Source organism: Hyalella azteca, unplaced genomic scaffold, assembly GCF_000764305.2.
Source record: "Hyalella azteca isolate HAZT.00-mixed unplaced genomic scaffold, Hazt_2.0.2 contig11647, whole genome shotgun sequence".
Classification (NCBI taxonomy): domain Eukaryota; kingdom Metazoa; phylum Arthropoda; class Malacostraca; order Amphipoda; family Hyalellidae; genus Hyalella; species Hyalella azteca.
The window spans coordinates 137,039-162,541 of record NW_025941636.1 but is presented as its reverse complement, the minus strand read 5'-3'; the positions used below and the strand labels follow the sequence as shown (position 1 = coordinate 162,541).

The following is a 25,503-nucleotide window of genomic DNA, read 5'->3' as shown; positions in this document are numbered from 1 at the left end:
GCTTCACGGATGAGAGAATCTTGAAAAGGAAACATTGCCTCTGATGTTCTTTTTTAGTGGACAGAAATTGGTAACTCAAATTTACTTTTTGCTTTAAATCATTGTCAGGGACCTCAATTGCATTGAAAGTGATCATTTTATCTGAAGGGTATGTGGTGTTTTATAGTAAGAGTTAGGGAAAAGTTTGAAGGAACTTGGAATACATGTATTAATACCTAACAAATAATGACTTAAAAGACAAATAACTTGGGAAAAATTGTGTTACTGCTATGGGAATGAACAAATGTCACTGAGGGATCTTGAAATGTAACCCCAATAATATTTGCAGCAATGCTGCCTTGAGCCTTCTATATCAGCCTGAAAAAATCTACAGAATTTTTCAGTGTCTCCTAAGTGTCTATGTATTTAGGTATGTAGGTATTATTAATATATTTGTTATTTTTTGTCAGAATATTTTGTAAGAATCACTCTGTTTTCCATACTATAAGAATTATTCAACTTTTGCTTGACAGCATATACGTAATAAAGAAAAGTTGATCAAGATGATTTTTCAAAATATTAGGTCATTGGTTAACATACCTACCATGGAATCTAAATGCATTCATGTACTGATAATCTTGGGACAAATTTTCTACTGGGCAATTAGTCTCACAAACACAAAGTAAATATGGTATATCTTTTATATGTGTCAATAGCTGATAATAATTATGCAGCAAGAATTAATTGATACTTAACTGTTGTAGTAAGCAGCAGCAGTGGGATCAGCAGCAAGCAGCCGAGCATTGGAGGGCGAGATTATGAAATTCTCAAGCAGCACTACGAGAAAGCACTCATGGAGATCCAGTCACTCAGAAAGTAGGTTAAAGATTTTCAAAATATATATATTGGTAAAATGTTATTCCAAAAAGGGATATTACATTCCTGTAAATTGATTACAAAATATTGTCATCTTATAATTTGTTTTAATTTGCTGGTGGTAAACTCACTTCGTACTCTTGCTAAACCTCTATCAAACATTGAAGTCAACAAAGCTAATAAATTTTATTAATAAATTAAATAAATGTAATTAAATAAATTTAATTTATTTAATAAATTTTATTGTCAAAGCCCATCCAAGGTATTGATTTGTTCAAGTACTAGCTCTTCTAACTCCATCAAATTGAAAATATGTCATACATGTACATTTTCTTTGAGGTCAATAAATCTGATTGACTGGCAAGTCTGGCATGCTATTGCAGGAAGATTTAATGTGTTGTTTGGTACACTTTGGACAAGATTTATCTTCTCAAAATAGTTGTTTGTTTGTTCAATTCTATATATAATCAATACCATAGTGCAAACTATGATTTGCATTATTCAAATATTCATGAATTGCTTATGGTTTTTCAATCTCAAGACACATTTTTATATTTATTGTTAAAAAATTGGTGCAATCTCTAGGGTGTAATTGTATTTCCTAGCCTTATGATATGATATGATATTTCAGGCAAAATCAAGAGATCACTAGAAAGTATGAGAGTGCTGCCAAGGAAGCTGACTATTACAGGAAGCAGGAGAAAGCAACTTATGGTTCACTCCAGAACTTGCGCATGCAGTATGAAGAGGTCTGTGTCCTGAGCCCAATGTCCAAATTTTGTTGCTTCTCTAAAAATTTTGTTGCACTAAATTAAAAGTATTCAAACAAGGAATTTTTATTTGTAGAAGTGTTATTTCTGTTATGCTTTGCTTCTTATGAGAGTTCAAGCTACTAGCCACTGCTATGGTTTGATATGGTATTTTTTTATCATAAAACTGTGATGTGAACATGCCTTCATTAGTTCATATCTATCACTATAAACTAATTTGTTTTATACCCTTAATGTAACGATTATCTACTTTTTTCTGGTCTCAAATCAAGTAGGTAGGTACCGGTACTTATTTCTGTGAAGCACATATTTTGAATGAACTAAACTTTGTTTTTATGCTCACAAATTGCATACGGTATGTTGGATAGTAGACAGCAAGAGACCAACAGCACTTCATACTTCTTATGCATTTATACATCCCTCTACAAAAAAGAATTACCTAGTTATGGTTAGTTCTTTTGACTGCTCTATAGAAATTAGGTAGTCTAATTTCAACAGATCATTTGTATCCATGAAATCTTAAATATGTGAGCCTTAGTATCAATTTATCTACAATTTATACTAATTTCCTTACATTTCTCCTTTGTATGCTGTTTTCATACAATAAACCAATATATATTCTCCAGATTATGCAAGAGAAACAAAAGCTTGAAGATGAAGTGACATCCTTACAGACTTTGATGGAAGACGACAGGAAGGAGATAGCTGAGCTGAGAAGACAACAACAGGTAAACTATTTACTACTTCCTCTACACCAATTATGCAGGCTTTAGTGTTTACCTATGCCTTCCTGGAAACATATATGCTGGAAAAATGTTTGCTTAGAAAAACTCTATTTGGAAAATTATCAATGAATACAAAAGAAAATACAATTTTGAATATAGTATGTCATTATCAAGGATGGGTTCTAAATGAGTGACAATATATCCTCATGCTCTTGAGTCCTGTTGCAAGATGAGTGTTATGCTTTTCATCCTCGTGTGGCTGTTGTGCACTTCTGAGTCATTGTGTCATGTGGACTGATGATCCTCAGCTTGGCTTGTATGTTTTGAATGAAAATCAATTGGTTTAGCTTTCCGTGGAAAATGTTTCTACAAATATGCAGCGGTCACAGCTTTAGTACCTCCTGCTGAGAAGAATGTTATGTTGGTGGCATTGAAGCAATTTTTGATTCAAGAAAAGTGGCTAAAATTAGAAAAGTGGCTAAAGTCTTGGATTGTTAGGATTGTTAGTGCTACAGTTACTTTAAAAAATCATTTTCAGATGACTTGCATGATGGCATTTGTTGATTAAATGATACCAGTTATGGAAATAAGTGAATTTCTGTGCTTTAGAATGCCATTGCTGAAAATGTGCATGATGAAAATCAGTAAGTAAATTGTATTTGTATTAACAGTGATTAAACGGATGAGACACATTTTCAGTTTATTCTACACATAGCCTGAATTCTGTCAGTCTGTTCATTAAGCCCACATTAACACCTAGGAAATGAAGGCTGATTGCAATTGGGAACAGTAGTACATTGAATGTGGTATTTTAACAATTTTATAAGGTTATTTCCTGATTATGGCAAGGTTTCAACAAGTCTCAAGATCCTTGTTAGAGCAAGGTTTTATCAAGTACTGTGATCTGAAATCTGCTACCAGAAAACTCGATTGTTGTCTATTTGGAAGCAAAGTTCAATTAATTACAATTGTTGCTGGGTGGCTTTAATAGTTTGATGAATATTGTGTATCAATTTTGATGGCTTCTTATATACAAGTTTATCAAATGATGGGTAGCTCTCTTTGGCCTGCATGTTGTGGGCTTGCTTCTGTCTAGTGTATCCCTCCTCGTATCCTGTATGCGTGTTGTCGTGTTCCTGTTATATTCAAAGCATATCTTGTACCTCCCTAAAACAGTTCTCAGCTCTGATGGTTCTGAAGGCTATGAAATTTCCAATGTTCATTCTATGAACATCTTGGATATTGCTTATCTGTACTAGGGGAGACACAAGCTCATATTATTGTGTTGCTGTAACAGCAAATGAGACCTGATGAATATCTGCAAATAAAATTGCAATTATTTAACCCCTTTTTGCAAGTGATCCCATTTAAGTTGATAACTACCGTACCTCCTCGAACAATATTGCTAATGAGTTCTTACTCTGTTTCTTTTTAGATTAATCTTTTCAAAAAAATAACATTCCAATCTCTTTACACATACATTGGTGACAGCTTCTCATTAGTCTTCTATTTGGTGCCTTGCCCTAAGTATTCATGCATTTACTTCTTGCATAATATCTAAATATTTTCAGGTGGAATTATTAACGATGAATTTGTCATGATATTCTGCCAATTTAGTTGCATTTTATAAAACTATGGAATGGTTTTGGTCTCCCATAAATGGTTTCTATATAAACGTTGCGTGTGAGTGAAGCTGCAGCGTATCAATGAGATATCTGCAGTCTTTCAGTTTTAGATAGCAATTCTTTTTCTGTTTTATTCAAAATTTTATCTATATCAGCTCCCAACATTGACAATCTGAAAACTTCATAATCACTGCCGAAGTGGAATTTTTTTACGTGATTTCATATCCTTATGAAAATTGCCATGTTATTTTGTCCTGGTTATGACCACAATTCTTCAGTTTAACACAAAATTGATATCTCAAGTGAAATATTAGCTCCCTTATTTGAAGCTCATTGAAAATAATTTTTTTTTTTCATTTAGGGTCAGGTTTTGGTATACACCAATTAACTTCTTTCTAATAAAAATATGGGTCAATGATGACTTTATTGCTGGATACTAAGCTAAGATAGGATAGATGCACCGGTAGAAAGATGCTGTAGCTTGAATTAATATTAGATGGCAGAGCTTAATGGTAGCAATGTAGTGACTGTTCCCTGTGCTGCTGCTCTGGACCAAAGATGTAGTGCGAGGCGCTGTAGTGCGAGCTGCCTCAAGTAAGCTCATACAAGATCTCTCTCTATTTTTGAGGCCTACTTTATTATCTCAATTTCACACTTCTGTTGAAGGATTCATTCTCTTATATAAGTCTCTGTAAATAGTGGTCTGCTGTGATAGAGCTAAGAATAGCTATCTTACTATAATACTGATAAACCATATACTGTATACGGTATACCTTAAATGAACTTAAATTTTGATAGTTTCTAAAAGAATTATAAATGAAATTTTTCTTTAAATAATGAAACAGTAACATGAATCAAATGGAGCATTATAAGCAGTTGAATAACTGTATGCATGCTTGTGCACTCTTAATTATGGTGTCTTTTATTTTATGCATCTTACTTCTAAACTTAGTCTGAAATATCTGATTCAAAAATATCTATAGTTTCTTACAATGAAGCCACCAGGATTCGTTCAGTTTGCTCAGTATGATGACTTTGGGTAAAAATTCATGTCCATATTTCATAGCCCCGACTGCCAGATTGCTTGCCGCATGTAGGAAATATTTGAACAAAATTGCATTGCTAACATCCATGAGTATTTTCTTGGTCAAGGAGTTAATTAAGACAATAATTGAAAATTGAGCTGACATGATTTTTGTTAACTGCATCTTACAATGTTTCATGAAAAATTTTATACGAGATTCTATTCATAAATATTTCATAATTGTTGGATTAAGAAATAATTTTGTTGAGAACGTATTTTTAGTTTGTGTAGCTTTTTTAAGTCTTCTTGAACTATCTTTCACTTTCTGTAGCTCACACCTTTGCTGAATCTCTTTCTATTCTTAGCCTTTAACTGAAGCCAGAATGTGAAAATGGAATGCATACAATGTTGCTTGGGTTATGGCTGACCATTTACCAATGTTGCAGGATGTGATGTCAAAGATTGCTTGAATATTTTTCTTTTATTTCATGTATTATCATTTTTTTAATTTCAGTTGAAGTTCTTGTGTTTTTCTTTCATTATTTTTAGAAAAGAGCAATTTTTACCTCAAACATGTAATTTGTAGTTTCTAAGTACCGTACGGTATATGTGGTGATTTGGTGATTTCCGGGTTTGTTCAAACTATGTTGGGAATTATTAAGCTTGTTCAAAAAAGTAACCTCAATTCAATTGTGTGAATAAACACAGTATGGTATTCAAGAATTATCATTTAGGATGTTGTGCACTGAAAATTAAGGTTAACCCTTTTGATTTGTCTATATCAAGCATTATTATCAAGCATAGTTTTCTATCTCACCTCATTCATGAAGTGATTGTGGAGGTTCTTGTGCATATATGTCATGGTGCAGACTGAAGCATGCAGACTCAGATGGGTTGGTCTGATACCACTTATTGCCAGTTATTGGCTAGTTAGCTGTACGTGCGATCTTCATTGATAATCGCCTTTAGGTTATTATTGGTGTTGCTATTAATTTCTACCTCCTGAGCTTAATGGTGATGATTGGAATAAAAATTCTACATTGTTTAGCGAGTGTAAAATGTGCACATGGCGCAGAAACATTTGTTCACAAGGTTAACCAGGTTATGCTGGCTAATATTGATGGTGTTTGTTTGGATCCCTTGTTATCATAATGGAATCTTACTACCAATGTGTTACAATGTAATAATGACAACATTTGCATATCATTGATGATTTTTTTGATGCCCAGATTTGCAGATCATGCAACTCTTGACGTTTGTTTTCTCCTCTCTTCTGTGCTTAGGTCAAATTCATACGAACTTATGCGCGAAATCTTGACCTGCTCCACTTTTAGCAGCCCTCCGCGCACCGCCCCTCGTATTGCTCACTTCAATTCTACTAGTGTAAGGGTTCGCTTCTCTCCAAGCTATTCATGCACTTATTACATCGAAAAGTCTCATTCAAGTATTTTATTGACTACTTAATACAAACCTTTATTTGGCTCTGTGCTTGCCAGCTTACTTCAAATTAAATTTATTATGAGCTCTTTTAATTTTTTATTAAAATTGTTGAAATTATGACTGAAGAGAAGCTTCAAGCATTTAAAATGCTTACCACCACTCACAGAACCTCCATGTTTTCTATGATTTCCCTGAAAGTTGGAATGCAAAAAGCCAACCAATTTTAATTTTTTTACTTCTTTCATTGTTGTCAATATTTGTTGCTCAGGAATCTCTGCAAATTTTACCTCATTTTCATGCTGTAAACTATAGTTAATTTAGACTTATAATGCATTAATTTCTAAAAGGCTTGATGGCCAAACTTTGTCCAGCTTCAAAATTGTTATTGGAATTTGAAGTGTTTCATGACAGTCTCCTACATGCTCATCTATCTTCCAGATAATTTTACAATTTTTATTGACTGTTCTTTATTCAGAATGTTCATAGGTCTCACTGCCCGATTGGATCCTTTTACTTGAGTGTTCCCATCACATAATTCACAACTCGATGTTATTTAAATAATACATCCGCATCACCTATAATACCAATTTTCTAATTTTGTTAAAATAATGTAATGTAAATATAACTATTTACTGAAACATTGTTGTTTCATTGCAGTCTGTTATATTTTGTTTTTGAATCTAAATTTTCTTTATTCCAATACCTTTTCAAATAAATACTTACCCAGAAGGTTCAAACCTTATTCCTAAATTTCCCAAATAAACTTTTTAAATTCACAGAAATTTTCATGTAAATTTTATGTAATGTGACCTAAACTTTGAAATTACCAAATTCTAATACAAATTCTAATCAATTTGTGGACCTGGTCATTCATTTTTGTACTTTAATGTGATATGTTCGCTAGTACACCAGATTTCCTACCTATTTAAATGTAATTTAAGTTCACTGCCGATTATTTGAACAGAAAGTGTAATAATTTGTGAAACTCATTTTAGAGTTTGGAAATTCGCTAATAATACCAAAATTATTTCAAAATCAGCGCAATTCTTTCACAGCAAGAATGTTATTGCACTGGATCTTTCCATTCTAGTGTAGGTATATATAGTATATACTGAAGCCGCCCTTGTATGTTCATTAAATTAGAATGATGGTCCCGATTTCAATGTTTGGTGTCACTTCCCTTTAACCTGCTGTTAAAATGTTTTAAAAATATGGCAGCAAATTACATTGGTTCAAATTTCCTCTACTTTTCTGCGATCTCAACTGCATTGTTTACCATTTTTGCTGGCTCAGTAATAAGCAGGTTTCTGGACATATGGCAACTGTCTTCAGCTCCTATTTAGTCTTTCTTCAAAGTGCACCTGGAAAAAAATCTTGTCAAATGTGTTTTCTTGTTATGATTTAAAGTCTAAAACTATGGACTATCTGCGGCACCAATTCTCAGCCTCGTTTTTTTGTCACAGGGTTTGTTGTGTTTGCTCAAAAAGTTGGTGTATTCAGTGTCTCATTGACATCATTGAGGAGGATGATGTTTTGTGATTGAACCCTTTGGTTCGAAATTCATTTATCGAGGTTTCAAACCTTTCCTTTGACTAATTAATGGTTAGGTATCACACGTGCAGCTTGCACAGTCAGTTGTATCTGCTTGCACTAGATCTAGTAATTGATACGTGGCTGCTGAGCTGTACATTTCTCGAGCTGCAGTTCATTCACCACTGTCTGAGTTTGAATTGTTGAATTACTTTAACTTACTTGAATACTTAATGCTTACTTGAATTATTTTAATTGTTATCTTCTCATTTCTAGTATCTATGTATTAATTATTTTAATTGATTTATAAAACCTCCATTTTTTCAGTTTATATTATACTATATTTTTACTTTTTTACTATTATTGAATTTGTTCTTAATTTGTAAATTTTTTACTGTTTTGTACATGTTTTCTTCGATTGCCTATTTCATTATAACTTTTCTTGTGTTTTTGATATGTGTGAGCCTGATGAAGTATAGTTGGGATGGACATGTTCCTGGTGGTTTCTTGTGAGATCTTTGCTTAGGTTTCCCTGTACTTTACTCAAGGAAGAGTTCTTCATCACGTTATTGGACACTTGATCTTGCAATGCTTTCCGTTTGTAAATTTTTATTCCCTTGACATCTTGATGTTTAATCAGATTTGTACGGGGAAACTCTCTGTTTTTACTAAAATCACGGCTCTCTAGTAATGATATGGAAATAAAAAATTATTAGTTTTTATAATGGATCTTCCCTTATGTGATCTGTGATCTTTCATTTTGCTTGTTTATATGATTACATTTTACATTTTACATGATTGATTTCTTTGTTGGATCTGACCACCCCTTTGCACGCCCTGTACCCTCAATACTTGATGCATGGTTTTGCCTTCTCATGTGATGCATTGTCTGATGTGGTGCTGGTCACCTCAACAATGCTGCATGCTCCCTTGACTCAATCTAATATCACACTTCAGATGATTATCTTTTATGAACATTTAGGCATGATTGGCGTCTATTTTGCACAAATGTTTAGCCTTCCATTGCATAAAATTATGTTTGGTTGGCTTTAATTAGTCATGAAATAAATAATTAGTATTAAGTGAAGAAATAATGCTCATGAAATTTTTGCAATATTTTTGCTCAAATTAAGAAGTATAATATCTTGACTTATTTGTTACTGAATTTTTTCTTTTTATCATGGCTGATCACAGGAAAACTTTCTAGTAAGTATTTGTCAACTTGATGCTTTCTCACTGTTTTGTGCAAACTTACTGCGTATCATAGCACTTGCTGGTTTTTGCCCATAACAAGTGTATGAGGTGCAGTCTTCTGAAGTGTGGTCTTGGGTTGCATCCATCTCAGTTATTATGTTATGTTCCATCTTTCACAGATTACATAGTGTTTCTTACCTGTGCATATTAAGTTATTTGTCTGATTATAACTTATGTTGAAGGCTTTACCCATTAGAGTGTTGTCAGAATTGTGTGTAAATCTACAACGAAATTTTAATTTAATAACATCATTAGTAAAATATCTCATTTTTTAATACACTCAATCTACAAAATTGCTAGTACCAGATATTGACCATTTCTGCATTAAATACAATAAATACAGATGAATATATTTCATCAACTAAATAATATTAATTAATTACTTATTTCTCATGAACATTATTATGTGTAAACTGGAGCTGTGGTTGGTTTTCTCTCATTTGTATTTTTTTTAAATGGTATACATATTCTCTTACCAACCTGTTCTGTGTGTCATTGTTTTATGTGGAAATTTTTTTTCATTTGTGTGCTTCAACGTCTATTAGGTTTGTAGTTCGTTTTGATAATTACCACGTTTTTTTTAATAATTCTGTTATCCTCTTTGCTTTGTTATTTAGGCTCTCTTTCTTGTACAGTTATTGAGTTCTACCGTATTCCTTCAACATCTCGATGCTGGAAGTGCCTTGACTGCAGAAAATAGCAATTACTCTCTACTAAGAACTAGGAACAACAACAATGCATTTTGTTGTTCACTTTCTATGCTTGTTATTCCCATTTCTAACCTGAACATTTTGATGCAGAAAATCAAACATGTCTTTATCTGCATGACAGATGAGGGAGCATCCCAACTGAACTATGATGCTGGAAGCATAACTCAACTGGTTTTATTATTGTACTTGATCATTACTTGTCAATTTCGTGTTGTAATAGAGAATTGTTATTGTGTGCAGGAGGCCATGTCACAAGAGGGTTCAGGGGAAGCCATTAATCAGCTCTACATGAGCACTGCACAAAAGTATGAAGATGTTAAAGAAGAATATGACTCACTACGCAAACGATACTCTGAATTAGCTGCTTCACACTCTACACTCACCACCAAATATGAACAAGCACAGGTGATTCTGCAATGATTATGATGAAAAGATGATGAAAACAGATAATTTTATCCAAACTTTTCTGCAATGATTATGATGAAAAGATGATGAAAACAGATAATTTTATCCAAACTTTGTGTTTTTTAATTAATGTCATCAGTAATATTGTGAATAAATTTTGTATCTCATCAACAATATGTATGCAAATCATTTACAAAATAAATGAATGCACTAAACTACAAAACTAGAACTGCAAATGAACTAAAACTGTTATTTAAATTCTCAAACAGATTTTTTTGAGAAAGAATGCATTTCCTATTTCTGCTTTCTGAGTCATTGGTCACTTTGATCATTTACACTCATTAATCATGTCTGTTTATGCTCCTCACTTCATTATGTTTATATGTAATTGTTCAATGTGCAGGAGGAGGCCATCAGGATTAAGAAGCTCAGCGATGAAATTCTTAGGGAAAAGAACTGCCTTAAGCAGCAGTGCACGGAGGCCATCAGGCAGTGGGACACGGCGCTCAGGGAGAAGAACAAACTCGAGGATGAAGGCCGCAAGGTACATTTTTTATTTGTACATTTCATGAAATTATACAGTGAATTTCAATCTTTTTAATTATCTGTTCATAATTATTGTATTATTATTGCCAGCCGATTATGTAAGATATCGATTGAATTTTGCTGCATCATATGTTAATGATGGGGCATTTGTTGAGTTCTGAGATGATACGTTTTGCAATAGAAATAAATATTGCATGGAGTACTTGATTTCACGACTATTTTTTGGAGCAGTTGTGGACTAACTTTCCATTATCTGCATGACTAACAACTTTCTCTTACTATAAGAAAATTTATTTCTTTTCTTGTTGCGTAGGTATGTACATTATTCAATTGACTTGTGAAGTAATAGATTTAGTAGTTTATCATGAGTAAAATTCCTCAAAGTCTCTCCTAGAATACTCTTTTTGAAGGAAGGTTTCGTCATTCGTGTATTTATCAGCGTTTCTAAATTTCTTAAATATTTTTTTTGGCTCGTTTTCTTCAGAAAAACTAAGAAATAGTAACAGACGGTATATTCTGCTTGCCAGCTCATGATATATTTGAAGGCATGACCTACGCTTGACAGTGTTGCAAAAAAAAATGTTCTTTTGAATGCCCAACCCACCAGGGTTTTATTAAGAAATTCAGGGTTTTTTAAATTGCCCAACCCACCCAGGTTTTATTAGAAAACCCCGGGCTAAATGGGTAAAATTGTTTTGTTACTATTTCCACTTATACCCTTTAATACCTAGCTTTAAACAAATAATTTGACTTAGCGTTTCTAAATTCGTACCAAACCTTGAGGCTTCTAATACGGTATTGTACATGCTCAAAAATTTACTGGATTTTATTGCTGGTTCTTTATAACTCGGAAGTTAGAATATGCAGAACTGGAAAGCTAGATTATGCAGCACTAGTAATTAAAAATTCTTAATTAAAAAAAATTATACTTGTTTTAAAGACTTTTGAGTTGAATATCATAAAAACATATGGTAAACATGAATTTATAGTCTCAAAAAGTATGGTGTAAATAAATATCATCGTAAAAATATATAATTGTTTTTTCTTTTGGGCTAATGTAGGTTTTTTTTTTTTTTGCTATTCCACATTGAGAAAAAGAGTTAATAATTTGAATTAACTCCTAAATTTAAATTTATATTAAACCTACAGTTTGGGTAGTGCTAACATAGTTACACAAGACATCTGTTGAATATTTTTCTCCAGCGATGTTGTGACAAAATTGCTAAAAAAGCAACAAAGAATTAAGACAAAATTTCAAAAATCACAAAATCGACTTTGATATGAAGATATCTACTAGCGGTTCCTTATTTAATTTCATGATATTGTTATATGTTCTAAATAACTTTTAGAGACCCAAGTAATATTTTAGAAACTTTATAATTCATGGGTACTTTTTAGGACTCTGATGTGGGTTATTTACGAGGCTTGCACTATATTTATATAGGATGACTGTTTATCTTCAAGAATGATTAATAGATATTACCTTGGTAGCTTCCATCCTGTATTATTGCAATCTAAAATTCAAAACAATAAAATAATTTTGATGTATTCTTCAGTTTTCTTTGAAATCCGCTTTTTACTCCACAGTTTTTTTTTCAAACCTTGGTTTTTGCACTGGTTTGCCTGGATCCAGTGGATAGGTGGGCTGGAAAGTAGGTGGAAGTAGGGCCACCCAGGCTGGAAAAACCCAGCCCGCTTGGGCAAGTTGGCAGCTCTCCAGACAAGTACCTAGTGCAGCCCTGACTTATGATCACAATAATTAATTATCTGACGCTTATAATTGTTGCAGGCTCGCGAGAAGTGCGAGGAGCTCATGAAGGAGATGAACGGACATCTGCTGCACCGCCAGCACCTCGGCAAAGACGTCAAGAAGCTGCAGGAGGAACGCAACTCCGTCATGCACGAGTACACGCTCGTCATGGGCGAGCGTGATCAGGTCATTTATTTATTCCATCCTATATCATGAGTTGTAAATTCTTTATTAACTCTTCAAAACGTTATTATAACTATTTACTCACCGCAGTACGGTTTATTTTAGCTTGAGTACACTCTTGACGATCGAGCGTGGACAAAGTCATTCATTTATTCCATCCTATATCATGAGGTGTAAATTGTTAATTAACATTTGAGATTGTGTGACATCGATTTGCCCTTTAGAGTACAGTTTAATTCAAGTCATTATTTAATTTTGTGCATTTTTCAATCATTTTATGGACTACATTTTATCAGTAACTGCTCAATTGCACTAATTGTACATGAAATATTACAATACTCAAAGTGCATTTTGGTAAATGAAGCTTTTTACCTAACCATTACCTTAGTATTAAAACGTTTGGTACTTGTATTGTGGACAGACATTCATTTGATTTTTTCGCTTGTCTAGTTCATTGACGTTTAATATAAGTGCAGCATGAAGTAATCACGCCTTTTTGCTCCGAGAGCCTTACAAAATAACTTTCTGTTCAGAAATTTTCCACGCTTATTCTCATAATTCTTCAGGGATAATCCTCGCAAGGATTGGTAACATGTGGAATTGTTAAACTAGGGAAATGAACTTTGATATGAAGATGATATCTAGCGCTGAAACTTGAACCTAACGTCACCGTGCATATTGCAGGTGCATAAAGAAATGGACAAGCTGCAGGAGGAGTTGAACCAAGCCAACGCCGTCATCAAGACCCAGCAGCAGACGCTCAAGGACCGTGACAAAGAGGTGCCCCTTATTTTAGTTTAGTTTATCTCTGCCATAGTGTGCATGAAAATTTAAAGTTTGAGGGCTATTTTGTACTTGTAGAGTTGCTAGGTGTGAATTGAATTAAACTTGGACAAAATTTGTAGGTAATTTATTTTTATCTGGATGTTGTTACTATATTTGATTACTCTTGAATCCATAAAATTCGTCCTGACAATGAATGTTGTGTAAACAAATTTGTTTTAGTTACAGCTGCTGTCAAACAAGTTTCGTTTGTTTTCTGATAGTTGAATTTTTTTATTTCTGTGTTTATATGTACGTAGCTCAAAATTAGTTATTTATTTTCAAATCTCTACTTGAACAAGAAAATGTTCATCTTTTCGTTAACTCAAGTACCTAGCATACAGTAACAATGCAGTCAGCGACCGTGATACGATCTATTGGAAATTATTTATTGATTGAGACCGCTTCCATTATTTAGGATGTGGCTCAAATAAATGGCTTATAAGATTAAAAGATGAAACGGGATCATCTACTCTGTTTGTTTGCTATTTAATTTTGACCGTTGATTGCTTTATGTTGACAGAAAGAATCGCTGCTGCTACAGCTGGAGACGCTGAGGCGAGAGATCAGCTCCTCGCTGCAGGACCGCGACTCTGCACTCAAGGAGCTGGCCGAGCTCAGGGAACGCACAGGAGCGCAGGATGCAGACTCTGACAAACACTGGGACATCGCTTATAAGGACTACAACCCCTACGCCCAGCAGAGGTGCTATATTAAATGCCATCAATGAATAATTAGGAATCTACAATAGTACCTATAATGCCAATGGTGAATTTCGTTTATTAACTTTGACGAAAAAAAATTTTGGTTATGAACTTTGAGAATCTCAATCAAAAGTTAACAACACAATCAGAGTGTCGTTGTAAAAAGTTTCATTGGGAAAATAAGCAACATTCAATTTTGTAGAAAAACGCTGTCTAGGTATGAATGAATATTTGGTTACAGCCAATGAGTTTTAGAGCTCTATATATCAATTATCACTCAAATAATATAAACTATCTCCATTGCCACTGGCATGGCCAAGTGGCTCATCTAAATGAACGTAATTCTTTCTTCAGAGCACAAATTCCTGAAGTCTCATCGCTTGGTCAAGCAGGCGGCAGCAGCGGCCACAGCGGCCGCGGCAAGGAGCAGCGACTGGACGACCTCGATCAGGCGAACCAAGAGATAGAACGACTCAGGAAGACGGTTGAAAAACTTCAGGGCGAATTGCAAGGTTAGTTTTATATCTTGGTCTTATTTCTTAGGTATGTGTGATACGTTCAAGATATATAAGTGGACACATGATAGTCCTGGTTGTGGATTATCCTCCTCTATGATACAAATTTATTCAACCGATGTATCTTAAAACCGCTTCAAAATCATACATTCGCCACCTTGTATCAGATAATTTTACAATCTTGATATTGTTTATAATAAAAATTATTCCTCAATGCACGCAAAGACGCCATTCGGAACTTCCCACACAAGCTTGACATGATAGCCGAAGAGATGTGACTTAACTTCTTATCTTTTTGTCTGTCTTCTCTCCTGACTACTCACTACACTGCTTCTCCCCAGCTTCCGTTGCTTGTCATGACTGTCGCCTCGCTGACATAACCTTACCTATTCCTTGTTCGTCAAGTGTTGCGCGTGCAAACATTCTCCTCAAATTGCTTAACCTCTCAATTTTTTTTCATTTAGCGTGAAATGGTACAACTAGAGAACATCTGACACATACGTACATAAACGTCGGACGTATTAGAACGTCTGAATAATGCGTGCATTAAATTTCTGCCTCCATGTTTGTATTTCTACGGTTCCAACAGTTTTTTCTATTCATTTGTTTCATAAACTTACGTCTTTAATGCCTAGCTGAACATTGATTAATACCGTAGCTCTCATTAAATATTAATTGATTCTGATGGAAGTCTGCCACCGCGCTGTGTTCTGTGGTGCTGTATGGTGTGCATGTATTGTAAGTGGCATTGATCTTGTTATAATTCCGCTGGTGTTACTGTTGTTGTTGTTGTTGCCTGTGTAACATAATGTGTATAATAAACCCGCCAACCCGAGTCTTTCACCGTTTGTCGTAGCTGTTATGCCTAGTCTTAGTCTAGCTACCTCAAGCACTTCTTCCCTATGAGAGATTCCCGAAATGAAATGGCCTCATTGTTGAAGTTTTGCATACAGTTATTGTGCTAAGAAAGATTTATGCCCAATGGCAAATTGGTTCTGCTTGTTGATTTCATATTCAATATTTATGCTCCTCTGATTCTGTCCTAAGTAAATTGTTATGCTTACAGTCTCATAAGCTCATCAAATTAGGAGCATTGGTAAGGATTTTCGTTTAGTATCTGCTAAGTTTAAAAATTGTCTTGAATCATAAATATTTGTGATGACTGAGATTTAAATTTCATCAACTACTTACTATTTGATGGTCCAATAAATGAGTTATGTCGAAACAAATAGAATTAGATGGGGGAGAGAATTTTGTGAAATAAGGTTATTGAGTGTGAGTTTTGGAACTGGTTTCATTGATGGACTCGCTTCAAGGAGCACATGATCGCCGGCAATGTGTCTGCTCTCTTGCATTCTGTCTTGTACGTAATCGCAAGACAACAAATACAGTGGAACCCCGCCTTGCGAACTTACTCTGCTACAACCGATCCGCCTTACAAACTGTCACACCCGAAAAATTACCATGCTTTACTGTACGACCCTGGCCCTGCTAAAAAGCAGTGCATCGGCATAAAAAGTATTGATGTCTATTGATGATAAATTAGACATCACCAGGAAACATGCAGCCTTCATCCAGGTTTTCGACTCGGCCGAGGATTACTGACTAAATAAAAGTATGATATCCACTATATTGGGTTAGAAAGAAAAATTATAAGGCACCTCAACATAAAAATCATCATTTTTTTATCCTATTGGAAATACAATAGGTATGTATGTAAAACAGGTTACTCGTGCAGAGGCCCATCACAGATCGGAGTCTTTTCCATTAATTTTAATGGGAAAAATATGTTTGCTTTACGAACCCAGTTCCTGCACAAATTAAGTTCGTAAGGCAAGGTTTCACTGTATAGATGTGAATAAATAAGACTTCTTAAGACGTGTCTAACCGAAATGGAAGCACAGTATTAAATTGAACTGCAAGACTGGATGCAGGTCAGCAACACAAAAGTCGGAATCATGCAAGAGTTAACTGATGAAATGTTAGCACGAACGAAATGCTTTAAATCCATGTGCCCGTTACCTCGTAGCTTAGATGGCATGGCTCCTCAATGGATGTATAATTCCTTCTTCCGACTGCATCCTTACTTTCCAACCTATTTGTAATACCGCCTCCATTTGCGTTTCGAACTTTACTGTTCAAAATTTTGTTTTTAAGAGCTGTTGTCCAGTTCGCTGAACGCTTTCTTTGTCTCCATCTCCTCTACTTCGCATTTCTCTACTAACTAAACAAACTAACCTCTGCAACAACTTCTGATTTCCACACGATTATTTTCTTCTATCTTCCCAATGATATCTTCCACGCTCTCTACTTTGAACTGAAACATGTGTGAGTATTGCAAGAAACTGATGGTGTTTTTAACTGTACTGAACATCTCTACTCTGATGTGTTATGGATTAATATGTCCCAAAAGATATAGGATTTTATGCAAACATTCTAATATAGTCATTTAATGAGACGCTCGGTGAAATATCATTAATTAATAAATACATTAGACACGTGTACTTTAGTCTGTCATTTTCTATATACATAAGAACAATTTACTCAGTACTAATTTGTCACTCACTAACAGAAAGTCAACGCGAGGCGGAAGTGTCTCAGAGGAGACGCGACTGGGCGTTCAGTGAGCGCGACAAAATCGTGCGCGAGCGCGAGAGCATCCGCGCGCACAGCGACAAACTGCGCCGTGAGAAGGACCGCGCAGTCGCCAAACTTGCGGAGGCCATGAGGGACTCTGACGACATGATGAAACAACGCGACGAGCTTCTCAAGCAGCTCAAACTTGCCAAGTGAGCTTAGTTTTTGTGTGGGAAAAAATAAAGTTTAATAAATAATTCTGCTATGAATGTTCAAAGAATCCTTTTTCTGGACTAACTTGTTAACTCGTTATTCGCCGTTGTACGGCTTCATTCCTTTTGATAGTTTAAATTAATTTTGAATTATAATTCTATTGTTTTCTATCTTTTGCATTCTTTACAAAACAGTCATTGGGACTTTGTAAAAACTGACAAGATCAGTACCTCATAGGCTCATCTGTAATTAAATGAACTCGTTTACTTTCTATATATCACTCAATTGAAACATGCGCTGACAATGAATATTAATTGCAACAACGTTTAAGATGTTAAGTTTTTCTATGAACTGTGGTTGCAGTATTTCTCTTGTCCCCAAACGTGTCGCTTAAAAATGCTCGATAACTTGAGTAATCATTTCCCATAATTTCCCATTGTACTCCAGAGAGCAGTTGGAGGACCTGGAGCGGTGTAAGCTGAGCACAGTACGCAAGCTGTGCTCCAGCAGTCGTGGCAGCTCTCGAGACTCAGCCATCCACACGACGACGCCTCCAGCTCACCACAGCCCGCCTCTGCAGCCTCACATCCAGTCTTCCACGTGGGATACCCACAACATAACTGTCAAGCTTGTACGTTATTCATTTAGTTTCTTCTTAACTTGATTAATTACTTTCTTAGTTATATCTAAGACGAGTTCTATATTCAAAAGTTTAATTGATTTGGTTTGATCATCCCAACTTTGGTCTGGAAGAGATTCGTTTGAAAAATTAACAAAATAGTTTTACTTGTCTCAGGGAAGCCATAATGAAGGACCAGGCGCTATTATAATCATTTTAATTGTCTCAGGGAAGCCATAATGAAGGACCAGGCGCTATTATAATCATTTTAATTGTCTCAGGGAAGCCATAATGAAGGACCAGGCGCTATTATAATCATTTTAATTGTCTCAGGGAAGCCATAATGAAGGATCAGGCGCCATTATAATCATTTTACTTGTCTCAGGGAAGCCATAATGAGGAATCAGGCGCTATCATAATCGTTTTTCTTCTTTTCTTAGGGAAGCCATTATGAAGGACCAGGGGCTGGACGTGTTGGTTTTGAAGTTCAGAGTGGAGACAACGAGATACCGTCTGTGTTTGTCAGCAACGTTTACAAGGACTCTCCATTCTATGGCAAACTTAGGTAAACGTTTTATGAGTACTACTGACCACCATGTGTGCTCACTGCAGTATTTATTTTCATTAATAAATGCATTGTCAGTATATTCTTTGATTCAATTTTTTATCTCATCCGAAATTTCTCTACGTATTAAACTCTCACCTCAATGTATGCGTATTATTTTATTGAATATAACTAAGTTGTTGGCAGTGAATGGAATTAATTTCGTCAGCAAATGTGGCTCCTTGTCAATAAAAAGGCAAATATGATTATACACATTTATTATCTATTTTACTGAGGTAGGTAAACATCTATACCAACATTTAGGCTTCCGTTTGTATAGTTATTGTTAATTTAACCTGAAATTATGATATGCAGGGTTCAGGACGAACTGATCCGTGTGAACGGTCTGAAAGTGGGTGCGATGACCGACTGCTCGTCTGTGTACAGCGCTGTGCTCGCCGGGGGGGAATACGTCAGTATTGCTCTCCGCAGACGACGCTCGCAGTCATTGGGTGCGTAAACGTGATGGTAATTCAGGTTTAATATTAGAAAATGCCTGGTGATGATATTCCCCGGCGTAATCTTGAAAATTACAGGAATTTTTTGGATAAAGCAGGAACTGCATGGAGCGCTATATTATTATTTAGGTTTAATATAATTGAATGTACTAAATATGAGAGTAATAACACTCGTAGTGATCTTGAAAGTGATACAAAGTATTTTTACAACACAGGAGCTATAAGGAAGCACGGTAATAATTCAGGTTTAATATAAGGAAATGCCCGAAAATTTCAAGTGATGATTATCCTCGTAACGTTAATAGATTTTTTACGATGCATTTATACAACACAGGAGCTGTGGGGAGCGCGTATCATGGGCTGCTACACACCACACACCTGCACTGCCCCAGCGGCGTGTATCACGGCGTGTCTCTGCTGACAGGGGTGTGTGTCGCGGCCATCCAGCCTGGCTCTCCTGCTGCTGCTGAACCCAACCTCGCCCTCGGGGATAGAGTGATCAGCGTGAGTGATGGTGTGATCAGCGTGAGTGATGGTGTGACAAGGCAGTGATGGTGTGATCAGCATGAGTGATGGTGTGATCAGCATGAGTGATGGTGTGATCAGCATGAGTGATGGTGTGATCAGCATGAGTGATGGTGTGATCAGCGTGAGTGATGGTGTGATAAGACAGTAAATAATGGTATGATCAGCGTGAGTGATGGTGGTGCGATAAGAGCGAGAGATTGTGTGATACGAGTGAGTGAAGAAATGATCTTGTACGGTTGTCCTGATATCTGGCCGACCGTTTGGCTTTTTGAATAATACAACGATGGTAATACTAAACTGTTGAAGAATTGCATGCTTTCATTATTGATATATTTTTATTGCAGGTGAACGGTAAAGGCATAGAAGGAGCGGACATCACGTGTAAGGAAGCCCAGCAATTGCTGGATGCGGGTGTGGGAGACGTGGTCCAGATCACTACCCTTAAGACGCTGTGTTCTAATTGCTCTTCAACTCATGTCAGCTGCACCAGCAGTGGGCAGAACCTGGCGTCTGAAAACCAAGATGACTCCGAATTTTGCCACGACTCTTTCAATGCTAAGAAAAATGAGTATGTTCATCACCACCACGAAGCATTCGCCGGCAGCAAGAAGCCGGTTGGGTGTGATGTGCTGGGCGTTGGGAGCAGTGCCGGAAGTCGCGATAATCACAAGAGATTCATGATCAGTTCGGGCTTAGAAGATTGTTTAATGACAGGCGGTCGCAAGTATGGGAGTATGGAGCGCGGTGTTTACCATGTAACTAAAGTAGCTGCGGGTAAAGGCTCTGGAAAATGGGATCAACTCAAGAGCATTGTGAGGCCCCGAAGACACAGCAAGGAGCGAGTTACCAGTCCAGAAGTAAAAGAAAAGCACGCCAATTCGCCTTTTTCTATGGATCAAGAAAAAGAAAATGCAATGGCGCAGCTTGACTCAGTTATCAGTTTGTATCATCACAAATGCAGTGGTATGAGCGGGACTTCTCCATCCAAGTCTAAAGATCGAGACAAAGAAAATAGCGGTGGCACGTGGCCAAAGTACAAAGGTGGTACTTTAAGTGCTTGGGACCCTGAAGCTGTTGGAGCTGTCAGCACACCGCCGCGTCGTGAACGAACTCCTCTTCTGTTACATTCCCCCTCTGGAAACAAACGACTCGACTTCCCTGATATCAAGGAAGGTTTCGACTCCTATCGCTCCACGAAACTAAGTGACACTGCCGTTGCATTGCTGTCAGCCAGCACCAGAAGCAGTTCGAACAGCCCTCAGGCTCATGGTTTTCTCAAAGCTTTGGAAGACAGAGCTGCTGGGACTCAGCATTATGGACCTGATATTTTGTACTCAGCATCCAGTGGCCTGTACACTACTCCTCGTTCAAAGCAAGTAGTTTACAGTGGTAGTATGCGCCAAAATGTTGATATCAAATCTGAAGAGATCGAACGAGAGAAAAGGCTTGGTTCTCTTACTCCTTCAGATACCTCCCTCGATTTCAGCGTACGTTCAGGTAACGTGGGAAAAGAAGAGCTCGAGTATTACGTAAAGAAAAATATAGTGAAATGTCCGCTCAGTGATACTGAAAGCAACGTGAGCAACATTGACATGCATACTTCACCACAGCCCTTGAGTCTTCCTGCTGCTTATGGATATCGTAACTACCAGCTACGGCAGCTGCAAGAGGGCCGCCTCACGCCCACTTCGAGGCTGCCCATTCATCCCCACACTGGTCTGTACTCCCCCTCAAACAGTGGGCTTCGATCTCCTCACAGCTTCATTCCTTACTCCTCACATAACCACTATTCGCATCACCATCCTCACACAAACGTTGGTGCTGCAATCACGAGTGTTTCTCCACGTTACTCTTCTCCCACTCTGCCACACACCACCCCTTCTCCTTTTTTAAGTGCATCAAGGAGTGGCGACTCCCTTCTCTCATCACCCAGCCTCGGCCGGGACCCTATTGATGGCCATGGACATTTCGAACAACGAATTTTTTCTTCTCCCGTCCACGTTTCGAATTCTGCGTCACACGAGCTTCCTTGTAATAAAGTCTCGCTTGGCAAACCTGCTGATGGATCCGGTTTTGCTGGCCAAACGAAACCCGTCTCGCAGTCCGAACACCATCACCACTTCCAGCCCAAGGCTCGCTCCATCCACCCTTACACAGGTGGACTGTCAGTACTGCCGTCCTTCGCACCAGCTTCTCGCACTCCAATCGTGGATGACTCAATGCTCCATCTTACACTCCTACCGTCAGCCAGCTTACTCCTTCCGCCAACCACGTGTCCACCTTCCTACCAGGACTACCACAAAGAGCGAGCTTTCACCACCATGCCGCGGAAACGTGACGAGGAAAAAATTCGTCTCTCAGCGACTCTTGGTGGCCTCATCAAGAGCAGCTCAAGTGAGAGGAATACACCTGTGCCGGACAGCGCCTTAAGAGATAATGGACCCACACCACCTCCATCTCATCACCTATACCACCATCATCACCGTCACTCGTCACCACCTTCTTCACTTTTAACTGCACCCTCAGTAGGAGGTGCAGGGTCTCTGCGTCCAATAGGTGGGCAGGATCCTCAACAGATTTATTTCTCAGTCCATAATAGGCAACTGGGCGAGCATCAGTGGCAACGACGCCCCGAACCAGGAGAAATCCGCAACATCGTTATTGAGAAGGACAGTGAGCCTTTGGGTATTCAAATTAGATGCCTCCAAAACGGAGGTGTCTTTGTCTCAGCAGTGACGGTGAATTCCTTAGCAGAACTTGTGGGAGTTGTTGTGGGCGACCAGCTGCTAGAAGTGTGCGGCATAAACATGCGCTCTGCTACTAAAAAAACAGCTTCTACTGTATTATCGCAGTGTGGCAAAAGCGTAACGATGCTTGTTCAGAATAATGCTGACAAGTACGAAGAGTTGGAAGGATGGCAAGGCAGTAGCAGTGGTAGTAGCTTGCTTGACGGCGGGCGTTCACGTTCAGGCACACCAACACCACGCAATTCCCCTAGATCTGTGAGATCTGCAAATGTGCACCACAGACCTTCCCCTCACCATCACACCGGCCGAACTCCAGACCTACTAGATCACCACAGGTCGTCACCTCGCTACTTCGCAGGGGACGATACGCAGCGCCACAGCGCACTCGTTATGCTGGGTCCAGACGGCGCTCCGATGTATCATGAGCACGTGCTCGTGGATCGTGATGCCAGTCAGGTATGTCTCGTTCGTGATAATTTTATGGTTTTTAAACAATTTATTTCATTTGGATCTTTTTCTTGTGGCATTTTTATGTATACATGATCATTACCCTTGGTAGGGGTAAATTGAATATATCTCAATTTTTTGAATGCCTCGGCTAATCATGATATAGTATGTTCTAAATCGTATATGATCTCTTGATCGTTCTTATTTTCTTGATGTACGGTATATTCTGTTTCACCTCAATTGGATATGTTTCAGAATCGGCACCACATCAGCAGTCCTCATGCTGTTCAAACGTCTCGACGTCACGACGAGGCAGACAGAGAAAATGAAGACAAGGAGGAATCCTTGCCTCCCTCCTCATCGTCAACCCTGCGGTCCCCCCTCCACCTAGGGTCAGGGGAACATTCCCTTTCCACATCCGCGCGCTCCACCCTAACGCGACCACAAATTGCGCACGCCCTCGCCACTCTTACCCGCCCAGATACATACCAGCGGTAAATTATACTGTTCTATAAGTATTCATAATATTACAGAGTATAATTTCTCATTAATATTTGATTAGGTGTCTTTGCTCATCTATTCGTAAAATATCCTCCCTATTCAATAAATATTTTAGTGCAAGAATTTTGTGTATTGCTGGATTTCTATCAGGTAAAGAATATATTTTTAAACGTAGAATTAATTTGAAAATCCATTAATTTCAGAAGTCAACAGCCGGAAGCCGAAGATTCCAGGGATTCCAGGGACGAGATAGGCGCCATGAGCAGCTGCACTGAAGGAGGTCAACTGCTTCAACGCCAACAAGTCTTACGTCACTCCGGTGGTCACGGCACTGAGGGCGGCAGCTGTAAACACAAGAACGGTAACAGCCGTAAGAACAGCAGCTGTAGTAGCAGTAGTGGTGGTAATACTGCAGTGAGCCGTGGCAGTAGCAGCCGTAGCAGTGGAGGAGGCAACCGTAGTGGTATCAGCCGAGCCAATAATAATGGATCAAGGAGCAGCGGCAGCCGCAACAGTGGCGGCAGAAACAGAAGTTCCATTGACCGTAAAGGCCGCAGCGGCAGCGACGCTGAGGAGCCGCGTGTTGTGTATCTTGAAGTTAACAAAAGCTCAAACTTGGGCGTGCGGATGGTGGGCGGCAATGCCTTGGGCGTGTTCGTCCATGCCGTCATGAAGGATTCGCCCGCCAGCCGGTAAGTTTAATGATTCCCTTGACGCTTTGTTTATGGATACGTTTAATGTCATCGATGATATTTATATCTAAAGGCTTGGTAACTAGCGATACAAACGGTAAATAAAGTTGTTAGAGCCTTTTTTGCTCGGGGTCAAATTGATTGCCTACCGCTATTTAGATAGTTTAGATTATGTGAAATGTAGCGTCTTGAACTTGAGTTGCATTCACATTTTTGTCACAGTTTACGACACTTCTCTTTAACTTCACTTCTTATCGTTTGCTTGTCTACTACAAATCTTAAAGGCGCCATCTAACGCACTTCTACTTTTCCAATCGATCTGAAATTTTGCACACTTGCGTAAAGCCGAAGACAATGCATGAACCAATTTACAGAATGAATAATTTTAAAAAGTTTAAAAAAAATTAATGTTGAAAAAAATTAAAGAATAATTTATTGATAGTTAAAAATAAAATAAGACATTCATTGTACATGTGTAACATTGAAGACACTGGCCTCTTTAGAAGTGTTGTCTTTGAAAAGTAATTTCTAAATGCATATTTTTACTTCAACCTATTGACAATTTATTTCAAGTGTTCAACTGAAACGAAGTTTCTTTACTCCTTTCACATGACATTTTTATAAATTTTCAGTGCAATGCTTCGTCCTGGTGATCGTATCTTGGAGTACAACGGCCATGACCTCCGCTATGCTACGGCTGAGCAAGCGTCCTACGAACTCGCCAAGCCTGCTGATAGCGTCGCTATGCTTGTTCAGTACGACCCACGCAGTGAGTTGTGACATTCTTGAGTAGGATATTAATAATGAGATTGATTCCCTGATTTTGCGTTTCTTGACATCTTTAATGTTTTGTTAAAGATTTTATCTTGCAGAAAAGAAATAAGAACTACTCTAATGAGCCTTCCCGAGTTAACTTATCAAATAATGAATAACCATAACCACTAAGGTAAACTTAAATATCCTCATGTTGTTGCACAGCCTACGCAGTGGTGCAGGAACAACCTGGAGACAGCTTCTTCGTGCGTGCGTTGTTTGACAACGTTGGCAGCGAGGCCTCAAACGAGCTCACGTTTCACAAGGATGACATCCTCTACGTCGACAATACATTGCATAATTCCGTGCCCGGCGTGTGGCGTGCCTGGTTGCTAGATCAAGACGGTCAAAAACTCGCATGTGGACCCATACCAAGCAAAGACAAGTGAGGCTTCTTGCTCTGGTGACCTTTATTATGATACTTACCTTTGGAATATTCTCCGTGC

The 25,503-nt window shown here is 37.6% G+C and overlaps 1 protein-coding gene across 2 annotated transcripts in view; it reads left to right on the top strand.

Moving 5' to 3' along the window:
- The window catches only part of LOC108668156 (disks large homolog 5), a 41,531-nt gene that overhangs the window by 9,696 nt on the left and 6,332 nt on the right, over window positions 1-25,503 (top strand). For both annotated transcript variants that reach the window (XM_018155313.2, XM_047882939.1), the window contains 19 exons: window positions 744-855; window positions 1,487-1,604; window positions 2,252-2,353; window positions 10,174-10,338; window positions 10,742-10,882; window positions 12,674-12,820; window positions 13,502-13,597; window positions 14,163-14,344; window positions 14,698-14,855; window positions 17,431-17,647; window positions 18,096-18,279; window positions 18,708-18,832; window positions 19,187-19,323; window positions 19,664-19,833; window positions 20,202-23,060; window positions 23,307-23,545; window positions 23,756-24,244; window positions 24,877-25,013; window positions 25,223-25,442. In XM_018155313.2, coding sequence (XP_018010802.2) covers window positions 744-855; window positions 1,487-1,604; window positions 2,252-2,353; window positions 10,174-10,338; window positions 10,742-10,882; window positions 12,674-12,820; window positions 13,502-13,597; window positions 14,163-14,344; window positions 14,698-14,855; window positions 17,431-17,647; window positions 18,096-18,279; window positions 18,708-18,832; window positions 19,187-19,323; window positions 19,664-19,833; window positions 20,202-23,060; window positions 23,307-23,545; window positions 23,756-24,244; window positions 24,877-25,013; window positions 25,223-25,442 — 5,998 coding nt within the window. The remainder of the gene's footprint in view (window positions 1-743; window positions 856-1,486; window positions 1,605-2,251; window positions 2,354-10,173; window positions 10,339-10,741; window positions 10,883-12,673; window positions 12,821-13,501; window positions 13,598-14,162; window positions 14,345-14,697; window positions 14,856-17,430; window positions 17,648-18,095; window positions 18,280-18,707; window positions 18,833-19,186; window positions 19,324-19,663; window positions 19,834-20,201; window positions 23,061-23,306; window positions 23,546-23,755; window positions 24,245-24,876; window positions 25,014-25,222; window positions 25,443-25,503) is intronic.